The 22,584-nt window shown below is 40.7% G+C and overlaps 1 protein-coding gene across 1 annotated transcript in view; it reads right to left on the bottom strand.

Annotated features, from left to right (window-relative positions):
* Positions 1–625: 625 nt before the first annotated feature.
* Positions 626–22,584, bottom strand: part of FAM105A (family with sequence similarity 105 member A) — a 42,062-nt gene continuing 20,103 nt past the window's right edge. The window contains exons 2-8 of the mRNA XM_018558459.1: positions 19,312–19,453; positions 19,195–19,232; positions 19,006–19,097; positions 10,455–10,604; positions 9,015–9,143; positions 2,142–2,411; positions 626–920 (exon numbers count right to left, since the gene is read on the bottom strand). Of these exons, the coding sequence (XP_018413961.1) occupies positions 741–920; positions 2,142–2,411; positions 9,015–9,143; positions 10,455–10,604; positions 19,006–19,097; positions 19,195–19,232; positions 19,312–19,453 (1,001 nt within the window). The 3' untranslated portion in view covers positions 626–740. The remainder of the gene's footprint in view (positions 921–2,141; positions 2,412–9,014; positions 9,144–10,454; positions 10,605–19,005; positions 19,098–19,194; positions 19,233–19,311; positions 19,454–22,584) is intronic.

The following is a 22,584-nucleotide window of genomic DNA, read 5'->3' as shown; positions in this document are numbered from 1 at the left end:
CTTTAGCACTACAGAAATCAATTTTACTTCTTAGATTCATAGTGCCATTTCTGAGTGCTTAACAGAGAACAGCAACTATGCAATTTGGAACAATTCGTTGTGTGAAAAGATGCAATATACTTTTTTTTCTTCTACTTAACGGAGTACTGCTCCATTAAAGCATTTGTGGCCTCCTGTTACTTTAGTTAGCAAATGGTAGGTCCCATTGCTAAAGAACATGATCGACCAGCATTACTGATGATCAAATGGGTATATTTCTTCTTTTTAACGTTGGTTATAAGGAAAAGTAAAAAAAAATTAGTGTTTCAAATTACTGCTTCAACAGTAATTTATAGTGAAATTGCCTGAGATGCACTCAACAGTGAATGTTGACCGATAAAAAACTTCTTTGGAGGGTCTCATTGTTCAATGCCAATTCCCCACTATCCTGCAACCTTAAGATCTTGTGTACAACAAATGCAGGTAATGTAAAACAAAACCTTTAGTTCCTTATTTACATTATAATTATTTACATATTTGTAAAATTAGAGAAAAGGTTATTATAAAATCCACTTAGACAATCGGATGAACCCAGCCTCACGGTTTTTGCTGAGACATCATATGTGACCATCAGCTAGTTAGTACATCTCTTCACATACGTGAATTCAGCTTTATGGATATTTCACAGGGTAGCTTCCAGAGAAATAGGTTTTCCTGCACACATAGAAAAGGTGTTCTTTGGCAGATGAGCGCCAGTCTAATCATATGGCTTTGATTGGTATGATATAGTGTTGGTCATCATCAGTCATGAGACTTATCTCATTCCAGTCTCTCTTGTAATCCTCAGGGTAATACATTTCAAAGTCTTCAGTATTGAATTTAGCCAACCGAAATAATTTTATCTTGACTTCAAGAGCATAGCCCACCAAACATATATCAGCCTTAATAAAGAAAGAAAAAAATGTTAATACTGTATCATATAATCCCTTAGTTTAGAGGTAACCCTCTAAAAAAAAAATGGGAAAAAGCCTGCTATATGCGGACAGCGCTGCAGCTGGGAAAGGTTGCAACAATATTGTCGGGCTCCACCCCGCTGCCTGATTAACAGCTGACTCTGCCTCTCTAAAGCCAGAGCCAGCTGTGCCCACCCCCTCCTCTGTCTGTCCCTCTAGTCAGCGCTGGTGGAATGGAGAAGGGAGAGGGAATTCCCTGTGGGGAGCATGAAAATGAGTCACTGCTCTCTGCAGGGAGAAAATCGTGAATTTAGAGCTGAATTTAATTTGTGATCGCCCAGTTCTTGAGCTATAGAGCCAACGCATGACAGTTGCAGTCTCACATGACAACTCTAACTATGGGGAAGTGTATAATGAGTACACTCTTTAAATGTCCCCGAATGGCAGTGCAGTGCGATGGGTTGCAGTGCGATGGGTTGCAGCAGCATAGAGTGCGCTGTGATAAAATGCAGCATGTGACCATGTTCCACCCTGACTATGGATTTAATATGTTGGATATCTAAAAGTTCTAAAATTATCCTTTAAAACTAGAATTTAGTGAATGAGAATCTAAAAGAAACTTCAAAACAAAATGCACCAGTAAAACAAATATTTTATATTGTCCAATTTTTGAACAGCCTCCCAAATCTGAACATTAATGGGGCAAAACGGTCACTGTGTACCTTTTCTATAAGGTATGCATTTTATGATGGCATCCTAACATGTGTGGGTAATAGAGGCCACTTTATTATTATATTGAAGGATGTACATGATTTGCAACCAGGCTATATACAGTATAACTATATAAGGAAAGAGACCACGCATCTAATTTGTACAACATGTATATTTGTAGGTGCTTGCACTCTGGTAAATTAATGTTGTAGAATAACTTTATTATTTAGGTGAGGGACAGTAAGTATGTATTGGTCAGGAAATACCTGTATTTTTGTATTATCTGGATGTGTTGTTACTGGTAAGCCTGAATGAAGGAATAACTTCTCTACTATAATTACACATCTAAATAGAGAAGACAAGCCTTACTCATAAAGGATCACTACATTGGCAAATGTAACATCTGCTTCCGAGTGCTCTAGTCATCTGCACATACTGGATCTTGGAGAATAGTGCAGTGTGTGGAAAACATGGAAACATATGGCATTAAGCAACTACCTGATCCAGTCCAGATGCATCACCCACTGCATTCAAGTGGTTCATCATGTAGCTCAGAGGGTCGGCTGATATGTCCCGTGAGAACAGGAAGTGAAAGAAGCATGGAGAGTGTTGTGCTGACTTTATATTTTCATAAGCATCAATCACCAAATACAGCATAACGAATTTTAATGCTTCATACAGTTTATGCTCTGTGTCTTCATCAGAGAACACGGACTTGCACAATCTGTTTCTTTCAGCCCGATCTTTACAATTGTAAAATTCTGTCCACTAAAAACAGAAACCAAAGACAACTTTAAATTTGAAGGCCAAAAAAAAAGAACAAAAAACAGTATTAGTAAAGTTAATATAACAATATGTTAAGAAAAAACATTAAAAAAATATTTTCATCACATGCTCAAATCAATGGAGACAACCTATGAACATGATAAGACTTATAGCGAAACTTCACAGTCAAAATATGAAATGTATTTATGTAACTGCAAAGCCTCCCTTCATCCTTCTTCCTCTGCGGTTGGTGGTCAGGCACTAAGGAGGCATTGATGTCACAGAAGTAAGAGCATTTCTTCCTAGATGAACTTCAGTTCCTGTCTCATAACACTTTTACCTGGGAGGAACCGCCAACATGCTACACCATCAGTTGCTGCCACTGAGGTGAAGTTGTCATAAATGGCTGACAATGCTGCTGTAATGTCTGAAGTGGACAACTAGTTCAGTTGGCCCTCTGCCAGAGATCAAGGAACAAGCAACCAGTCCGCAGGCTCAACAGGCAATTTCATAAGGATAGGAAGCACCAAAAAACGAAGGGGATAGTTTGATTGAAGAATGCTTGAAATTAACTCTGACATGTTAATTTTTAAAATGTGCATGGAGATGCACTTTAAGAAAAAGTTGCTGACCGGTATGGAGAGCAGGCACCCAAAGGTGCCAGTACATACCTGCAGTAGATTTCCTTACCCTTTGCCCCAAATTGTAGGTTATTCTAGTAGTAGGGCAGTGTTGGGGCTTGCTCACACACTCCTACTGGCATATCACTATAATTGGCCAACAGAAATGTATGGAAGAAAAGAGGCTGTTTTTGGTCAAATATGGACATCGTTAGATCTGTCCCAGATTGTAACCTAGCATAAGCATACGTGCTTATGGTTAAACTTTATCAGATTGACTTTACAATTTAATTGTGCATACTAGGGAGGTCAAAACTGTTCTTAAAAAAAGGGAGTAAAGGAGAAATACTTTTCATATGATGTACAGTTTCTCCTATTATTATTTACATAGTTAATTTGTCCAAGCTGAAATTTACACAGAGTCAGAGCAGTCAATCATCCCCCTCGCTTCTCCTCCCTCTATATGGCTCAATCCAAGGTTTCAATCAGAGACAGTATGTCTGAAAGGAGAATATTACTGCTCCACTTTTAAACATCTTTGAAAATCCCACATTTAGGATGCACAATGTATTACATATTAATTTGTTAAGTGAAAAAAATATATAGTAATAAAACATAAGTTTTATAGAATTTAACAACAAAACATAGGGGTAACAGAAGAAATGTAAAGGTTTTAGCCATGGAAAGGATCTGGACCTTAGAGTAAATCATGACATGAAGATTATGGTGGCAGCTTTGGAACTGGAAGTAACAAACCCTGCAGTAATACATGAAAATATACTGTAAGGGGAATTTATCAAATCTGGAGCAGACAAAATATGGAGCAGTTGCCGATTGTAATCAATCAGCTTCATTTTCAAACCTTAACTAAACAAATTGAAGATATAAACTGATTGCCTTCCATTGGCAACAGCTCCAAATTGTGCCTGCTCCATTTTGATAAATTTGGAGGGGTATGAGCCTCTTAAATCGTGTAGCTGGGTGGAGTCCACCAGGACAGACATTACCCCCTTCCCCTGTGCATCACTAGCTGGATGTCAGAGGGGTAACAGCATAGCTGAATGCCTTTAGAAGTACGCACCTGTGAATTCTTTCTCCTCCCCTTGAAGCAGCCTACATCAGGGACTGGCACAACCAGTCAGGTTGGGTTGGGGACTTGGAGATACTGTAGACACTGGGATGGGTAAGTACCTGACCCAGACATCAGTGTTCATGCACTATACTGTACTGCACTGCTTATAGACAGACAAAAATGTGTATATTGTGCTGCTTAAACTTCCTACACACGCATTGGTGTTTCTGCATTATCATCGACTTAATATGGTAGATTTGACTGGTTTTAATGTATTACGGCTTTGTGTAATAGAAGTTTATCTCTCCTTGTGGTTATAAGAGAATATAAAACAAACAATAAACAAATAAACAAGAGGGATTTGCTACTCTCCCCCCCTGTTTACAGCATTACAATGTCAGTTAATGATTAGTGCATTGTGCTTACAGGGAAACTCCCAAGCTGTGCCACTACACTTTAGGTAAAATTGTTTTCATCAGCACCTTCTAGATATGGATCATCTGAAGGTAATAAATGCCATGTAACTGTGACCCTTTAGGTTGTTAACACTTTCAGGATGTCGTTAGCAAGTGTGTTATGGCATCTTTCATTTGAAAGGACTATTTTCTACTGGCCATATCCGACATATGACTGCAGCTATTCCCACATATGGGGCTCTGCAATTTTATTTAACAATAACACTTGCGTGATATTCTTTTAGTCAGAGACTTTATTAAAAATCTTTACAGAAATATCGGAGGCTAGGGAAATAAAGAAAAGTTTGAATTTGGAAAAATTACGTCAAAATGCATTTTTTTCCTTCTTTTCCTCTTTCTCACTAACTAAAACAAAGGAAATAAGTAAATGAGCAATAATAAAGGGAATAATTGGTTTAACTTCTCTTCAGTGACAGCTGTTTTAATACATATTTCACACATAGCTACTTCACAATGAAGAAACATTCTGAAGTTACTGGATATAGATACAGTCAGTAGTGAGTTGAGACACTGCTGCCTCTCCTCGATTCTAGAGGTTAATCATACTAATGGGCTGGTAGTCTGGTTCCCATTCAAATGTACAAGCATAACAAAGTCATATAAAACGCAACATACAGTAATTTGCAATGTAAAACATTTAGCATGCTCATTCCATTAAAATAGCACGTCAGCAAGAAAAAAAATGTTGTGACATGACAGTTGGGTACACATAGTAAATGGTTGTATAACCAACTCAGTATAGTGTTCTTATTAAAAATACCACTTGCAGCAGGACAATAAGTTTTCACGTAGATGGCCTTTATTACAAGATACAAGAAACCATTCTAAAACTACAGGCAAAGTTTATCCTTAATGTGCAAGCTTAGCAGAGGTCTTTGCCATAAATTATGCATGCAAAACACTTTCCTTAATCTTATCTATGGGAAAAATGCTGGCTAGCTCATTAGAATCTAATCCATCTGCAGTCTGATTAACTACTCTAGAAGAAGTGACCATTAATATAATAGTGATTGCTTACAGCTAGCTCCTGTATTCTAGATGAAGAACCAGTATCCATCTATGTTTTGGAATTTTGAGGAATGGGGACAAAAAAAGGCCTCAGGGCCTATTCTCTGCCTGTTCTCCAAGTATGGGGCATGATGGCAACTTTAAAAGGAGAACTATGAGGTGAGTGCTTTTCACTCACCTCATTAGTTCAAGCCGACCTGTGACAATGAAACTGTCACACGTCGGCTCAGTAGATCGGGAAGTGAGCAAACACATACCGGCGCTCGTTCACTTCTCGATCCTGTGCCGGCAGAGTCGGGACAGGGGAGGGACTGGATTCCCCCCTCCCCTGTCCAATCCTTCAGCGCTGACTGGCGGAACGGACGAGTAAGGGGGCGGGTACAGCTGGCTCTGCCTCTAGATAGGCAGAGCCAGCTGTCACTCACGCAGCTGGGTGGATCCAGACATAATTGTCGGGATCAGTTCCGGCTGCGGCGTCTCAGTATACCGCGAGCCGTAGCTCGCAGTATACTGAGCTGTGGGTGACGGGAGGACGCTAGTTTGTGTCCTCCCATTACCCTTAGGAGAACTATGGGGAAAAGCCCTAACCCCATAGTTCTCCTTTAAGTCTTGTGCTGAATGCACTAGGCTCTTTACTGAAAAGTCCCTGCCTATCTACTGGGCTGGGGGCCAGCACATCAGACCTTGCCCAAAAATGATAATGGTGACTACACCTAATTACTACTCTAAAGTGAGATTTCAAGCTGCTTAGGAAACTGAGCTTATTGTTTTGTTAAGTTAATAAGGGTGTGGTACCTACATCACGCTGGAAGCAACTAAGTTTAGTTATAAAATCCCTTGGCAGTGTGAGAGCTTCACTAATTAGAAAGCAAATCCTTACACGGATAAAGGTTTGTATAGAACAAACAAGTTGGGAGCTTAGTCCCACACCATCCTAGCTGAAAGTAGGTAGAGCTAGGAAAGGCTTAGAATCCCTCTAGGTTTTTAAAGCTGAAGCTTATAAACCAGTCCACAACTGTCCAGTTAGTTGCTAATGATGGCCCAATCTGTAAGGCCAAGGGAGAAATCATGCAAAAGATTTTATGACTCATGCAGTTCTGAGGAAAATAAATGTATTATTTCCTTTTCCTAGCTTACGACAGAACTTCAATAATGCTTTTAGGAACATCATTAACAAAAGAGCCAACAATAAAGACATACTGGTTTTCACAGAAACAATTGCTGCACAAAAGACTGATATCACAACGACTTTGGAGATTAACATTGTCCAGCTTGTGATACCAGTCGTTCGTGCGGCAATTATTTCTGTGAGAACCAGTATCAAGCTGCAGTGTGCTTTTCTTGCCTGCACCGACAAGAGCGATGGGGCTGTGTGACCACAGGACAAGGACTATGAGCGGTGCCTACTTTGTGAGTTTTGAATAAAACCATACTGTAAGATTTTCAATAAAGTGTAGACAACCAAATGTGACAAAGGTAGTTTTTAAAAAGCACTATCAATATTAGAATGCAAAACATTCTCTATTGATCTGTGTTTTATTCCTTTTAAAAGGCATTTTCTGGATTGTCAGCAATAAAATGCTGCTGTCAGGGAAAATGTCACAAGAGACCATGTTAATTGTTGTCTAATAAATGTTACCAATGAGGTTCCATTTCACTGTAATGTATAGCATTCAACACACATTTTTGCTATGTGGCTTTTTGTTTATTAACCACCTTCCGTCCATGGCCGTTCGTGAACGGCCGGATGGAAGTCTGCTCAGAGCGGATGGGCGTCTTAAGACGTCCTGCCCCTCCCCCCCTCTCGTGCGCGCGCTGAGCGCCGCACACGAGAGGGAAAACTGTTAGCATGTAAACAGCCTAGGAAGGGGGTGAAACACTATGGCCTTTAAGTGGTTAAAGGGTTTCTAAACCCTCTTTTTTTTCATATATCTACTGCTAGCAAGCAGTAGATATATGCAAAAAGTTGGGGGAAAAAAAAAACACACACTTTAAAAAGTTTAAACTTACCCCTGTCTTCGTCCCGCACGCTCCCGTACGGAAATCCGAAAATGCTCGGGCGGCCGCAAAGCATCTTGGGGCGGGCGCATGCGCAGTTCAGATTTTCGACCGGGAGACGAGAAGAGACACAAGTTAAGTATATAGACGGCGTGCACCCGCATGCAGACACCGTGGGACAGGAAGTGCCAGCAAGGACAGAGGAGTCAGCGCTGGAGTGGAGACCCGCAGCAGCGCTGGAGAGAAGGCTGAAAAGGATAGCAAAGAAGAGGAAGATCCGATTAAGAGACATCATTTAAGGTAAGTGCTTTAACATTGGGGGAGGGAAAAATGTCTTATGTTAAGAGCCCCACTCCCCGAGATCCTTTAGATCACTGCTGGAATGCTCAACTTAAGCTGGGCGCACACGTAGAGATGGGTTTCTGGAAAAATCGGACAGATTCCTCCATCCACGCTAAATGCGTGGATGAACGAATCTCTGGCTGTGTACATTATGCCACTGTCAGAAAACTCAACAGTGTTGGCTGATTGGCTGCCAGCACTGTTCAGCCGACAATTTCCCAGCATGTTCTTTCGACAAAATTCAAACTAATGAGATATTTTGCGAGGAGGCCCACCCAAGGTTTGGATTTTTGCCAGTTCCTGTTGAATCGGCCAAAATGTGATCCGTGTGCACTTAGCTTAGAACAGTCTAGCTTCACTTCAAAATACACCAAAACAGTTTAGCTTCTCACAAAGTAGACAGATATACTCTTAGGGTAAAAGGGTAATGCAGCCCAAGACATAAAAGGGGAGCAGGGATAGATTTCAGTATAGGTTACAGACTGTGGCCTAGGATGGGACTCATGCATCATGCAGCTGCCCATGCATCATGCTACTGATAGTCACATTCCTCTGTACAACTAACATTTCCAGAATGCCATACTGGCTGGGAGCGCCATCTGGTCAGGTCCTCAATATTGCTACCCCTGCATAGCCAGGGTATTTTTATTTGTAATGTTCACTTACTATTTGCCCACTTTGGGTCTATACATTGAACTGCTAACGCAAACTAGGGTGACAGTTGGCCCTGGTCTTCTAAAGGTCATTCCTAGGTGCTCTGACAGAGTGAGTGAACTGTTCCTTTCAGCCTCTCTGCTGAGTAAACATAGAATGAAGAAAAAAAAAAAAAAGTTGACAGCCCATAAAACATAAAATAAAGAAGGAAAGATGTATAAACCAGCAGACTTATTCAATAAGGCAAATGACACCAGTCACTTATTTGACTTATCTACTGTACATGGCAATCTCTTTAGTCCCTATGGATTACGGCATTTTGCATAGCTCTCTGCGTGCTGTTATTCAATAAACCTTTTAGTATAATTTAAGTTGTAACTTCATACTGTCATCAGTAATCATATCTAGTAAATCAGGTTTGTAATAGAGTGCTTACCTGGTTTTTGAAGCTTTCAAGACAACTTCGCAGTTTTCCATATACCTTTGGACCTGTATACTTTTCGTGTCCAAAGCTAAATTGCTGTATCCAATTACATCCCTGAGAATACAGAAGCTTTTCAGGAAGCTATACAGAAAGAAAACAGGAACAAAATTGTTTTAAAATTGGCATTCCTGCTTCACACTATCGGAGCTAAACATATTTTTGACAGGATCTAGACACAGACTGCCCTTCAAAAGGATTGTCACTAAAAAATCGAACCGCCCTAGCCACACAGATAAAGAATGTGTCATAATACTGCAGTGGTGTGCTGTGTTTGAGTACATTTACAATCAGTTCTTCTTTATGGGAACTGGATGCAGGACCATGGCAAACTACACTAATAGCATTGGGGCTGCAAGCCTAAATGTGCTTGTAGTGCAGAAAGTATATTCTTACCACTCCTGCTACCCACAATGCCAAATGCTGCTGCACTAAAGATGTACTCAGACAGGGGCAGAAAAGGGTGTTAATATTTGCCTGCAGATGGGCTTTAAAGAGGAAATGCTGCTGGGAGTGTCAATCTTCTGTGTCCCCCACAACGATCACTGGTTCCTGCCATCTACCTACATGTTACTAATGCATTGTTTAGATCTCATTCACACAGATGTGCACGTCCATGCAGAAACCTTTGCCCTGGAGTGACAGTCTGTACTCAGGGGCATGCAGTTGTTATTTATACGGATGTGCAAGTTCAGGTTGGTATGTAGCAGCATGAAGCCACATCCTGTCATTGAGTTGCACAGGTGGCTGCACACACCCGCTGTCACTACCAGGTGCAGATTTCTGCATGGACGTGCACACTGTATGGCTGTACAAATCCATGTAAATGAGGCCTTAATCAAAAATTATCAAAAAGTATACTCAGACAATGGGAACCATTGTTTCTACCCATGTCTACACAACATGGGTATTCTAGATCTACTGTATTAGTCAGAAAGTTTTATGCGATAGATCCTGGCTCCAGGGGGTGGCACTGTCTTCATACCCATGTGATATTGATGAATACACAAAGTATTCCCCAATGGACCACTGTGAGCAAAACAAAACCTCATGGTCATCCCCTTTTTAGAACTCCTCTTTTCTTCCGACTCTTCACACTCTCTACATTGCCTCTTTTCTTCCCGTATAAAGTAACACCATAAGAAGCCCCTCAGGTGACCAATGTCTGATACTTTCAAACAGGTATTTTGGCATCACGTTTTATTGTATGTCAAGCTTGGCACATTCGTATACAAAAGAAAGTTGTTCACTAGGCAGTTACTGACATGTTTACTTGCCTAAGTCCATGTTCTTATTATGTATTAAGGAAATAGGACTTTGTCAACCCATGTTATGATATGTAACAGATTTTATTTGCATCAATAAAAAAATAAAAAAAAGTTGAAACAGAAATACCTTTAGGATATCTTTCTCTCTCATCCATCCAGGAAAGGGGATTCCTTGACTGAAAACCTGGAACATGACTGCTCTAAGAACGCAGTAATTGTCCTGTTTTACATACTGCATAGATTTGATATGATGTTTCCGGTACAATTCTTCATATGCCTTTAAAAAATAAATTAAAAAAAGTGTAATAAATTCAAGCATGGGGTCATACTCAATCTAAGGAATTCACCTCTTTTGGTTCCATTGCCTGTGTTCTTAAATATGATACAGTAAAATGTTAATGTTATTTCAATGTTAATGGTGTGAGTGATTTGAGTGATTTAGGCGGGAATTTCCTAAATACTAGCTGTAACAAAAAGTTTGCTGGGGTCAACATTCTTTTCTGCTTTGTTGTATTTTACAGTATATGGGCCCAATTAGTCAACCTGTACCAATGAAATGTCTTAGTTTGTGAGGTTTGTGCCTCCCAGCTTCTTAGCATGTAAAAAAGAATCAAATACTAGGGTTTTGACATTCCTCTCAACAACTGCAAGACACTTTTATATAATGGTGTTATAAATACTTAGAAGCTGGAAGAGATTGTGTCAAGTCAGGCAGTTTAGATGGCCTCTTATTCTCAGCCTCAAGAAAAAGTATCAGATACATTATAGGTAAAGTTAAATATGTAAAACTTTCATTAGAAAGAGTGCAAAATTATGGTAATTTAATATATACTATTCAGATTCTTCTGTAAATGTATTTGTGACTGGTTATTGTTCAGGTTGAGGACTATATTTCATACTACTGGCTGTCATGCCTACTTCCTAGCCTGGTATACTATGGCTTCTATCTAGTGACAGAGGTAAGATACATTACAGAACAGTTAAATGTTTAATCCACAGGCAACACATGTTTACATTGAACAGCTCACATGGTGGGCATGTGTGGCGTGGAGATGGGGGGAGCATTTAAAGGAGTCATAGGAGGATCACAAATGGTAGCCTAGGACAGAAAAAGTGAAAGTTTGACCCTGAAGGCAGATGGTTTTGAAGTACCTCACAATCATACATAATGCCCTTTAAAGTCATAGTTGTAATTCCCTCATGATCTATAGCACTCCATAACCAGAAGAAACATGTTCTCTCCACAGATTAGAGATGCACTAGGCTGTCATCACAATGATAAGTCAATACTGATGAAAAAAATTAAAAGAATAAATAAATGCCATTTGTGCAAATACAACTCATGAACCATAAATAATCTACTAGCAGCAAGATGGTGTCACTGAGCAAGCTTTCCTATATACATCTACAGTATGGACAGCATTGGTCTCAAAGCTTGCAAAATGGCTTAATGCAGGATTTCTCACCTTCCGACTACTTTGGATATCTGCTTACACCTTAGCTGAGCCAGCAGAACAATGTCCCTTCATATATCTATAGAACACAATAATATACAGATTCATGCCATTTCTATCTCTTCATAATCCCTATATGTAGAAATCTATCAGTCACTCTTTTTCTTACACAGTTTGGCAAAACTGTAAAGTCTGGTGGGCATATCTAGCCTCTAAAGTCCCAGTGAGATTTCAGAAATCATCAATTAATATCCACCCGGTAGAACTTGGAGAACATGTGAACAAGAGAGCAAATGGCAGCCTTGAAAATCTAGGAAACAAGTTGTTCAATGCCCATGAACCCAAGAAGCACTCAACAACCTAGTAGTATGTGCAATGACAGAAGGGGTGCAGCTCAGACCTTAAGGCTTGAACAATAATCTGTCTGAGCCACCAAGAAATGGAGTAAACAGCTGGTTTCCCTTTGCAAGGACCATCTGGGATGACAAAGAGTCCATCTTCCTAATGGAAGCAGTGGCTGCAAGGTAGACTCCCATGTTTGTATAGCACAAACATATAGACACTAAAAGAAAAAATTTAGTGGAGACAGAGGGAAGAACAATATCCTGTTCAGCTTTTCACCTTTGAGGTGAAAAGCTGAAACCATATCAGGAAGGATGCAGGCTCTAGACCTTAATACAACCTTGTCTCTATGTAAAACCAAAAATGGTTCTCTACAAAAATGAAAAGTGGGCTTGATCCTTTATATAAATAAAAAAAGGGGGAGGACTTACCCCTAGGTTTTTCAACTGAACTTGGGTAGTGAAAGGAACTCGCTTCAGGCAAAGAGGGGAGTCTTTCCAGCTTGAGACCTAGGCCTCTTTTTGTAGAGGAGCACTCTTACCCCCAGTGACATCTTTGTTTAGGGAGACCAATGCAGCCCCAAAAAGAGACGTTTGACCCTTAAAGGGCATGAGCAAATCACGCTTTTTACATGCCTGATCTGCAGACCAACCTTTCAACCAAAGATTTCTCTGACTGTTCACTTCATAGGAGGCTAATTGTGAAATAAGACAGGAGACATCCACTAACCCATTTATGCAATACTGGCATAAGCCCTAAGCACTCTACAGATAGGGGATCGATGTGAATGAAAACTACATCCATTTTTATGTGTTTCATGCATTCCCCTAATGTATGACAGACTAACATTGCGTTCACAGCAGTTTACAATGCAGAGCCTGGCAAAGAAAACGGTTGTCGCAAGAATCTCCAAATGTTTATCTATGGGATCATTAAACACTAGAGCAACCACTACCAGATAATGTCAATACTTTGTTAAGACAGGACACTTCCGGATCAACGGTGGGAGATACCCTTTTCAAAAATAAAGGCCTCCTTATAGTTGTGCTGCAAAAGTTTTGGGAGGTGTGAATAGTTTATCAGATGCTTCCCAGTCTCCATACAGGATGTCTAGGAGTAGGATGTGCACTGAAAATGTTTTTGAAGTCTTGGGGCCTCTAAAAGGGATTCCAGACTAGTAACAGCTCTAACAGAAGCTACAGAAGGCGGATTCAGACATTGTCGGGATCCGCTTCAGCTGCGGCGTCTTAGTATAGCTAGAGACAGAGCCAGCTGTACTCCTCCCCCGTCCATTCCGCCAGTCAGCGCTGGCGGATCGGAGCGGGAAGGGGGGAATCCAGCCCCACCCCGGTCACGGCACAGCCGTGACAGGATCGAGGGGTGAGCGAGCGCCGGTAAGTGTTCGCTCACCTCCCGATCTACTGAGCCGACCTGTGACAGTCTCATCGTCACAGGTCGGCTAGAACTATGAGGCGAGTGCTTTTTTTAGCCGACCTTAAGAGCTAATATAGTCTCTCTAAGCCTGGGAGTTATGGCAGATGCCTGCAACTTCTCAGGGACAATATAATTTGGCAAGGCTTTTTAAGACTTAATAAAATACAGCCTCAACAGCAGAAGGCTCAAAGGCTGTGAAAGCTGAAGGAAAATCCAATAAGGATTCTGGAGGAGAAGGCAGCAAAGTATACTCATAGTCTCTGCAAATAGAGCCAGCAATCAAAGATGCAAATTGTCCCTTGAAACTGCAATGAAATCCTCCCAGGATAAGGCCAACAAATCTAATGAAGACTCCGAAGAATGTAGGGACTCATGCATGCGACAACATGCCAGGATGTCTATGTCAGACCCTTGAGGGGAAGCATTGCAGGCTGCCACAGAACTGTTAGTGGATTGTAAGCTGGAGGGACCGTTCCCTTTCTGTTTGGGGGCCCAAAAGATTGCATTGCTTGGCAGCGACAGCTCCATTTAAAATACCAGGTAAAACCTTAGGTACTCACAAATAGGGTTATAGCTAGAGAGGTTGAAATGGTTAGGTCACTGCAGCAACTGCTATCCAAGGTAGAACCGCTTGTCTCTTGCAATAAGGTTATTGTGCCGCCCCAACAGGGGCATAGAATATGAGATGCATAGCCTCAGTTAATATTAGCATTGTTATATAGGTTAGAATTTATATAGTGTGATTTGCCTAACTATTTTCTCATAGCTAAATCCATGTGTTATCCTATGCTGCCATCTAGTGGCCTTTTGTTGTAACAAACATGTTTTCTGTAATTATTCCTCATGTGACGATGTATTTCCCCCTAGTGTAGCCCTACCCTTCTTCCTGTGTGCAGTACTTCCTGTGTCATGGGCACAGTTGAAAGCCACATGTAACAAGGACACACATGTGATCTGCACAGTACGGAGGAAAGGCATCATTTTCTGACCGCACAATACTATCACCGTTCAACTGCTGTTCCTATCATCTGCTGTTAAAGAATAAACACCTCTTTTGAATGAATCGGTATTGACGAGTTCAGCTATCTGACGAGGATTGTCCGCAGTGAGTATATCTGCTTATACAGGCCAGGCATAGAGGTCTCAGCAAGGGATATATTTCGCTATCACAACGATCGGAGTTAGAATAGTTATACTTCAAACTAAATGGCATGAATAGAGCACAAATTGGGCGTTTGGGACACTACTCCTCAAATCCACTCAATTAAATTCCATGCAGCTCTCAATTCCTCAGCATTTTAATCCTCTTTGGAAACCAATGGAAACAAAAGGGTTAGTAATGGCGCCTAAAAGGTTCTAATAAAACGTATTAGCTCCTTGTACTAGCTCTTAATACTCAGCCAACCTATAAATAAGAACGTCAGTGACAGTTTACAGTACACAAATGTCTGGAAAGTGCCAAACAAGCCCAGCGCCCACAGATTACATTCTAGGCAGATAACGCAATCGTCCAGTCAGCAGTGTTTGAGTATGCCCTCCAAAGCGGTTGCTGACAATACACCAGTCCTATTACCTGCATAAACAGACTAGCTCAAGCAGCGTGTAGAGTTTTGACTGAAGAAAAACTAACTGATCTAAGGGGAAAAAAAAAAAAAAAGTGGTTAAACTCCTCCGAGTACATTAGCAAAAAGAGGCATGGGTGTGGAAGAGGTTATACCATCCTGGTCACGGTTTTTAGTTTGTTTGACAATGTCCTAATCTTTCTGTAGGCTCAGTAAAACCCAAAGATCTCTGAATCCTGTGTTCCTCAATGAATGGAAACAAAACAAAAAACAACACCATTCATATTAATTCAGTGATGGATCTTATTTAAGTGAAGGGAATTCCTTGAACTTTGCATAACTTTGAATCAAAATGACTTCCTTTGGCAAGAGTAATGGTGTTAAAGGAACATAATGTTATTGTTTTTTTAACAAGGGTATGTTGCATAACAAAAATAACAAACTTTGGCTTGCCTACTCAAAGTATTACACTCTTGGTGCAGAAAAACACTTTCCAAATTTCTGAGGAGCTTTCCCTCCACTTAAAGCTGGTTACCAGTTCCACTGAAAGTGACTGCATCATGTTTATGGTCAGCCTTGTGATTAGCTGAAAACAATTGAGAGTGAAAACTAGTTCAGTTTTTAACAGATGCTACGTTGTGTAATATTTGCATGTTTTACTATGTGGAGGAATGCCAGGTGAGGTCTTCTTTGGAGTTCCCAAGGTGAAAGAGGATGCCTTGCTTCTAATTATTTCATAGCAAATAATAAAAAAACTATGCACAATGTTTAATAACGTAGTGTTGTATTCAGAATCACAGTATTCACACGGGGTATATTTGTAAAGCAGTGAATTAGGCATTCACTAACATTCACTGCAGGTAAAACTTTATGGTACATGTGTTTTAAATAACAATGATACAATTTTTTGCCACCAGTGAACGTTTTGTGAAAGTCACATTCACTGCTTTATAAAAAAAAAATATGCCTATAGTGTAGTGTTACCCATTAACTGCAGTCTGAAGCAGCTTTTTGTGATTTTTTTTTTGTACACGGCAGCTCCATGATACACAAATTGTATACGTGGCATACAATTCAATAAGCTCAGCACGGGCAACTTCCTCGGATACACTTTGGTAAGATAACAGAGTTTGAATGGCTTCAGTTGAACAGAATGAGAATGAGGTGCTGTTTCCGTGTTCTCCTCTCCTAGATGTTCAGGATTGCAGTAGCTGGTTTTAGAGCATTTTCTTTCCGCTTTATTTGCTTTTAAAAATGTTTCTGCCTCCTATGATCATTTATCAAGGAATTACTTTTAACATTCCAGTTACTATATTTTGGGAGGAGGGCACTGCCAGTGATGGCAAAGGAGCTCTTCAGAGAGGTTGCACTCTAGGTTGAGCTTGACAGTGTACATTGGAAGCTGCAGAAAATTAAGTACAGCCCGCCTCATTTTCTGGTTGGAGGCCATTCAGCATCATTTAGCCCTTGGATTTATTTATTTTTTCAATCATGAAGACTCTGCATCAAAATGTGGGTCTTACCCAAGATGATCTGCATGAAAATGCAGTCTGTCTAGGAAAACCCAGTCCTCTTCTAGCATCAGGACTGAGGGGAGTACTGAGGCAGGGTGCCGTGATGTTTTCAGGAGGCTATGTACAGCACCCTGCCAACCTCTCCTGCCATCCATTATATGCCTGCATTGAAATAAGAAGCACAAAGACCCAGTGATGAAATCACAGCAATCAAAATTGAAAGGTTTTTTTTTCTAAAATGTAATTAGCATGCTAATGCAAGGGAAAGGGAGGAACTATAGAAGGCAAAATATAAGCACACTATACGTCAGCTTTAAACTCTTGCTTATTTTCTCATTTAAAAAAAAAGTAGACACAGCTTTCTTACTATGGGGCTGTAGTTACTTGGTAAAGACCTTAATCCCTGTTTAAATACAGGCACCACATTTGGCTATGACTAAGGCAGAAACGCGTCAGTGGTTGTTTTTTTGTATAAATGCAAGTGGAATAAAGTTTATATTTCTTTGGAAGATTGTGTGCTGGTCCTACAGTTTTTGAGCCGATCACTCCAGAGTCATCCGTGCACCGCATGTGGATTACAAGGAACCATGATAGGGTGAGCTGTGCACTGTGTTTCTAGTTATCACATTTTGTTAGCGCCGATCCATCACTACCACGCCAATCATTAAAGAGACTCCAAAAATGAGACACAATTTTTTAGCTATAACGGAGCCAATTCTTTGAAGACACATCAAGCCATCTGGTCCAGGTTCTTTATTAACCTTTTTTTTTGTCCATTTCAACATCATATCAATTTGAGCCGATTTGGTACATTTATGTATCAGCTACACTGCTTTCCTTTAACCAATTAAGGAGTAGCCCCACTGAAAGGGTTAATTTTCTTTAAACTTGCGAGTACTTCTTTAAATAAAACTGTTCAATTTCAATAAAACAATGCAGACAGATTATTGCTAGTAGGAGGGGCTGGCAGGGTTTTGTACATAGCTTCCCAAAAACATCATAGCCCTTATGTTAGGGAACCAAGAAACCAGGCAGAAACTTATAAAAGCAAGTTTAAAAAATAAAAGCCAGAGGTCAGATGCCAAAGCGGGGTAGTCAGCCGAACCAGTTCAGAGAACTCTGAAAGCAGGATGAACGGAAACAGTTGCAAGAGTCAGGAACCAGGAGGTCAGTCAGAGCTAAGGGTCATACATGGAAACCAGGAACAGCAGCAGAGCACTTGGTAGATCTGAACACACACAAGGGCGGAGACTGAATGGACAAGCTGATGGTTAGTCAGCTGCCGTTTGCATCATCAGCACCCTGAGACAGGAATTTGTCAGGAGTTTTTTCAGTAGTTGCAGAATGATGATGTTAGAGGAACAGTCAGAAACACTGCACAAGCCATACTGCAAGAAACTGGACAAAGAAGGGCAAGAAACCCTGACACCTTAGTTCTCCTCTCAAGAGCCTTCAGTCCTGGTACAAACAGTGGAATGGCTCTTGGGAGGAGCTATGTAAATATCAAAATGCCTTGATAGACAGAAGTCAATCTGGACAAGTGGGCATTCCTTGGCTAGGCAAGACCAAATTTGCATGCACCCTAAGTAATGCCTACATGTGATACATCTATCATCAAAACAACTGAAATCCAATGAATGAAAGCCATGGGCACTACGGCTGGGGAGAAAAGGGTAAAATATATAGGATGTCGTTCAGCCGGAAAAAGAGACAGGCGCTATGTGACTTGCTACAGCTTCAAATGCGCACTGTTGAAGGCTCATGTTGTGCAATGAAATCAGAGGGCTAGTTCACACCACACCGTATGGAAATGCATAGCACAAAATGTGTGTGTGCTGCTGTGCGGTGTAATGGTGCACTGCAATGCACTGTTCTAAAGCATTGCAGCGCTCAGGGTTCTTTTAAAAACATATATGGAAAATGTGTGTGCTGCAGCATGTTGTAATGCACTGCAATTAAATTATACGTGCATTATTTTATCTCTACGCACACCATCGCAGCGCGTTGGTATGTGTAGGCCCTATACAAAGCAAGGCTTTTTGTCTTGTCCTTGTGCTGGAACTGAACTGGGCAACCCTGGCCAATGTAGTCTAATTGGGCAAATTTAAACCAAAGTAAGCAATGTCGGTGCAGGAGAGGAGCCTGTACAGCTGTGCAAAACTTAAAGTAAGGCTGGCGTTTAGCTTTAATTTCAAGTGTAATCTCCATAGTTTGTTCAGTGAGTCAGTTTACATGTGACTGTTCTGCATAAACATTGTGATATTCGATTACATTTTAGTAACTAACAAAAAACAAAATTGCGTCTCAAAAGTAAACACTGCAAGCATAAAATGACATTTGCATCAAAATATGATAAAATGTCCAATGTTTACCTTCCTCATGTATGTGACATTTGGTGCTTCCCCTTTCCATTTTTTAGAACAGTAAGACAGCACATCAACTTCTGCATTCACGCTCAAGTTTCCTGAATATCAATGTTAAAAAGAAAAAGAACAATAAGACTTCCTGTATTCCTGTACCTCTTTGCATGCATTTATCCTGAAGAGAAAATTAACACTTACGTCTATTTTTAAAATGCCCTTGACATGAAAAGCTACACCTATAAATAAGCAGAAAAATTACTGGAAATAATCATGGAAAAGGAATGTGTGGAAACGGGACATATGTAAAGTACATACCACAATGAAGTTAAGGCTTTCAAGTGTTGCCACATCATAAACAGGACAGCCACTGCAACTACAAGACATTGCTGTACTGGATTCCATATCTTGCTTATCACCTCATGAAGGGGTGGTACTCTTGACTGTTCCTCAGGTGTATCTGGAACAAAGACAGCCTAGTGTCATCTTTATTCAAGTTTACATGTTAATCGTACTTTCAATGTTACACTTACAACAAAGACTTTTTGAAAGGCAAAAAAAATAAGTCTTAGTTGTACAAGACCCAAATATGTCACACTGGTAGTGCAGCAGGGCAGGATTTACTGGAAACATGGCTCATTTTATCAATATATGCTTGCACTTCAGACTTGTACACACTCATAACAAAAGGGGACATTAGATATGCAATCCAGATGTGTCACTTGTTTAAATTAGTCTCACAAAAAAAAATATGTCCTGTTTAAATTCATTCTATAATTTACTCATTGCTGTCTGATGATGCTGCTAGCAAGGAGACAGAATTTTGAGTGATAGCAGCCGCTTTTAGATACACAGCCCTGGCAGATAGATTGCATAGCCTCACAGTGTCATAGACTGTAAAGGCCCCTACAGTGCTGATCTTCATGCATAAAAGATTGCTAAACTCTACGGGGCTATGTGATCTATCTGCTGGGGCAGTGTACAAGCAGTCACAGATAGATTCACAGCCCTACAGGGTTGTGTGATAGAGCTGCCAGTGCTCTGTATGCTTAATAGCAGCTGGCAGCTCAATCACACAGCCCTGCAGCACCAATTGTTCATTTATTCATGGGGTGGCTCAGTGCTGGCTGTACCTGCCCCCACAGGAATGCTCATATTTTGGGCTTCAGACTGCGGTAGAGCTGCAACCAGCATTAACACAAAGAGGTGCTTTAATTCTGAAACAGGGCCACGGATCAGAACGCGACCAGCTACTATACTTTTATTTTGTTAGACCTTCTTTAAAAGCACTTGGTGGCCAGTCATTTTTGCAGTAGAACTGGTCCAGTCTAAATCAGCAGAAAGAAGAGTGTTCATTTAATTTAACCCAGTTGTGATGCTCTAGTCATCCTTCATTTCTCCCTTCGTCTATGCAATATAATCAAATCATGTGCACAAACAAAAAGACACAAAAAAGCAGAAGTCCAGTAGAATGAAAAAAAGCTAGCCATTGTCACTGTGCAGAACCGTCACAGACACATTGTCATTGTAAGTGAAGAGAAATGCTGTATTTCGAATTAAATCCCTAAAAGCAGTAAAAACCCAACAGTTTAAAACCCTTCCTCAATCTATCAACTAAAAAAAAAAAGAAAGTTTTGGCAGGACATACACTTTAACTAGATGGACATATTAATGTTATTTGTGGAGCGCTTTGTGATGTTTCCATCTCATATTGTAACAACATATTTTAAAGCCACACTTTGTGCACAAGAAAAAAAAAAAACAACCACTACACTTGTAGTGCCAAACCCACCACACCACTAGCTCTCTGCCCCATCTCCAGGCATGTATGTGAGTAACTAGCAAGCCAGGCATGTATGTGAGTAACTTGTTTTTACTGAATAACTAGAACATAAAACATTAGAATGATATATACCTACATACCCACTGTTCTCTGGTAATTTACACACATGCTGCTCCGCACAGGTCACTTTACGTACATGCTTCAGTGGGGAAAGTTACACAACTACAGCAGCCTCCAAATATACTTTACAATGCATGCTCCCCACCCAAGGTAGTAATACATTAGGCAAAGTCCCCTGCCACCAACCTAAGCAGGATAACATTACATGATGCCCACAAGCAGCAATATATTCCTTTCCTACAACTTTTAGCAACCAAAATGCTCTCTGTGCATTGTGAGGGGTGAAGGGTGTTGCCTTCTTCTATCCTCGTAGGAAGGAGGGTTCTATCATGTCCCAATATCATGCTTGCAGAGGATTGTCATGGGCTGTGCTGATAATATTGTACAGGCAGATAATGGAGGTGCAGGCCAAGAATGGCTTTAAGAACAGGTTCTGACTGACCTAAGTTAAGGGCACAAAAGGCCAGACACAGCACATGTGGGGGGACAATGGGAAGACACCTTAAATAGCTAGCTCAAGAAGAGTTCAGGTGCTTAATGTTATGTAAGAGGTGGGTAAATTAATATGGAATTCAGGAGCCAGTCTGTCCAATCCAGTAGCCAACATGGTTTAATTGAGGAGTCAACTCCACTGCCAGCAACTATAGAAAACCTGCTGTTAGGCACCAACTGTAATTTTTAAGGAGCATTGGCTACCTGACTCCTGAGCTTTATCCAGCCCTGCTGCATGTACAGTATGTAGTATATAGATCTGTAAGTGTCATTGTGTGCAAATTAGCCAGCAGCCAAGTGGTTAACTGAATGGGAAGTCAGTGAAAGAAACAGCAGTCCTTTTTATCTCACAGTGACTAAATGGTCAAGGATAGACAATATGACATGGCCATTAAGGGTCCTGCTTATCTATTGATATACACTCTCTGGATTTATCTAACAAGATAACAGGGCTCTCCTTGCCTCAAAGCCCTAATTCTGCCAATTATTTTACCTACTGTTGCATCTTGCAGTTGCAGATTCTACATAGAACAACTCCATGGTTACAATTACTTGTGTGGGAAATTTTTAAATGTAAGCGTATAATTTGACCAGAACATACAACAGTGCATGACTCACATACCACGGAAATGCGGAATCAGATCTCATCAGCAGAGGTATGTTGGTTGGCTTCTTCACGTCTAATGGACCTGCATCAGACGTGATGATGTCATGAGTCTTTATAACAGTGGTTCTCAACCTGGGGGTCGGGACCCCGTCGGGGGTTGAATGACGATTTGCCAGGGGTCGCCTAGTGGCTTCCGGCCACCCAGGAGAGAAGCGCTTTCTCTGCTCTTTTTTTTTCCTGACATCAGGCCCACCGTCAGTCAGAAAAAAAAAAAACTTTCTCATCGAGCAGACTAAACCTTTCCAGGAGAAAGTTTTTTTTTTTTTTCCCCGACAGGGTTAAAAGGAAACCTGTCGCTCCATGTGCACAGTGAGAGGGGATAACAGTCTTCCCCGCTTACCTGTCACAGAAGTTCCAGCACAGTGCTGTGCTAGGACTCCTGTATTGGAGGTGACAGGGTCAATAAAGAGAACCTGTCACCTCCAATTGCTATTACACAGGGGCTTGTTACCTCTGTGTGATAGCAATGAAGTTAAGTGGGAAAAAAAATAGATAAAAAAAATTAAAGAAATAAAAATAAAAGAATTAA

The sequence above is a fragment of the Nanorana parkeri genome, unplaced genomic scaffold (assembly GCF_000935625.1).
Source record: "Nanorana parkeri isolate BGI_ZX_2015 unplaced genomic scaffold, ASM93562v1 scaffold340, whole genome shotgun sequence".
Taxonomy (NCBI): domain Eukaryota; kingdom Metazoa; phylum Chordata; class Amphibia; order Anura; family Dicroglossidae; genus Nanorana; species Nanorana parkeri.
The sequence above is the reverse complement of the archived record's forward strand: the minus strand, read 5'-3'. Positions and strand labels throughout refer to the sequence as shown.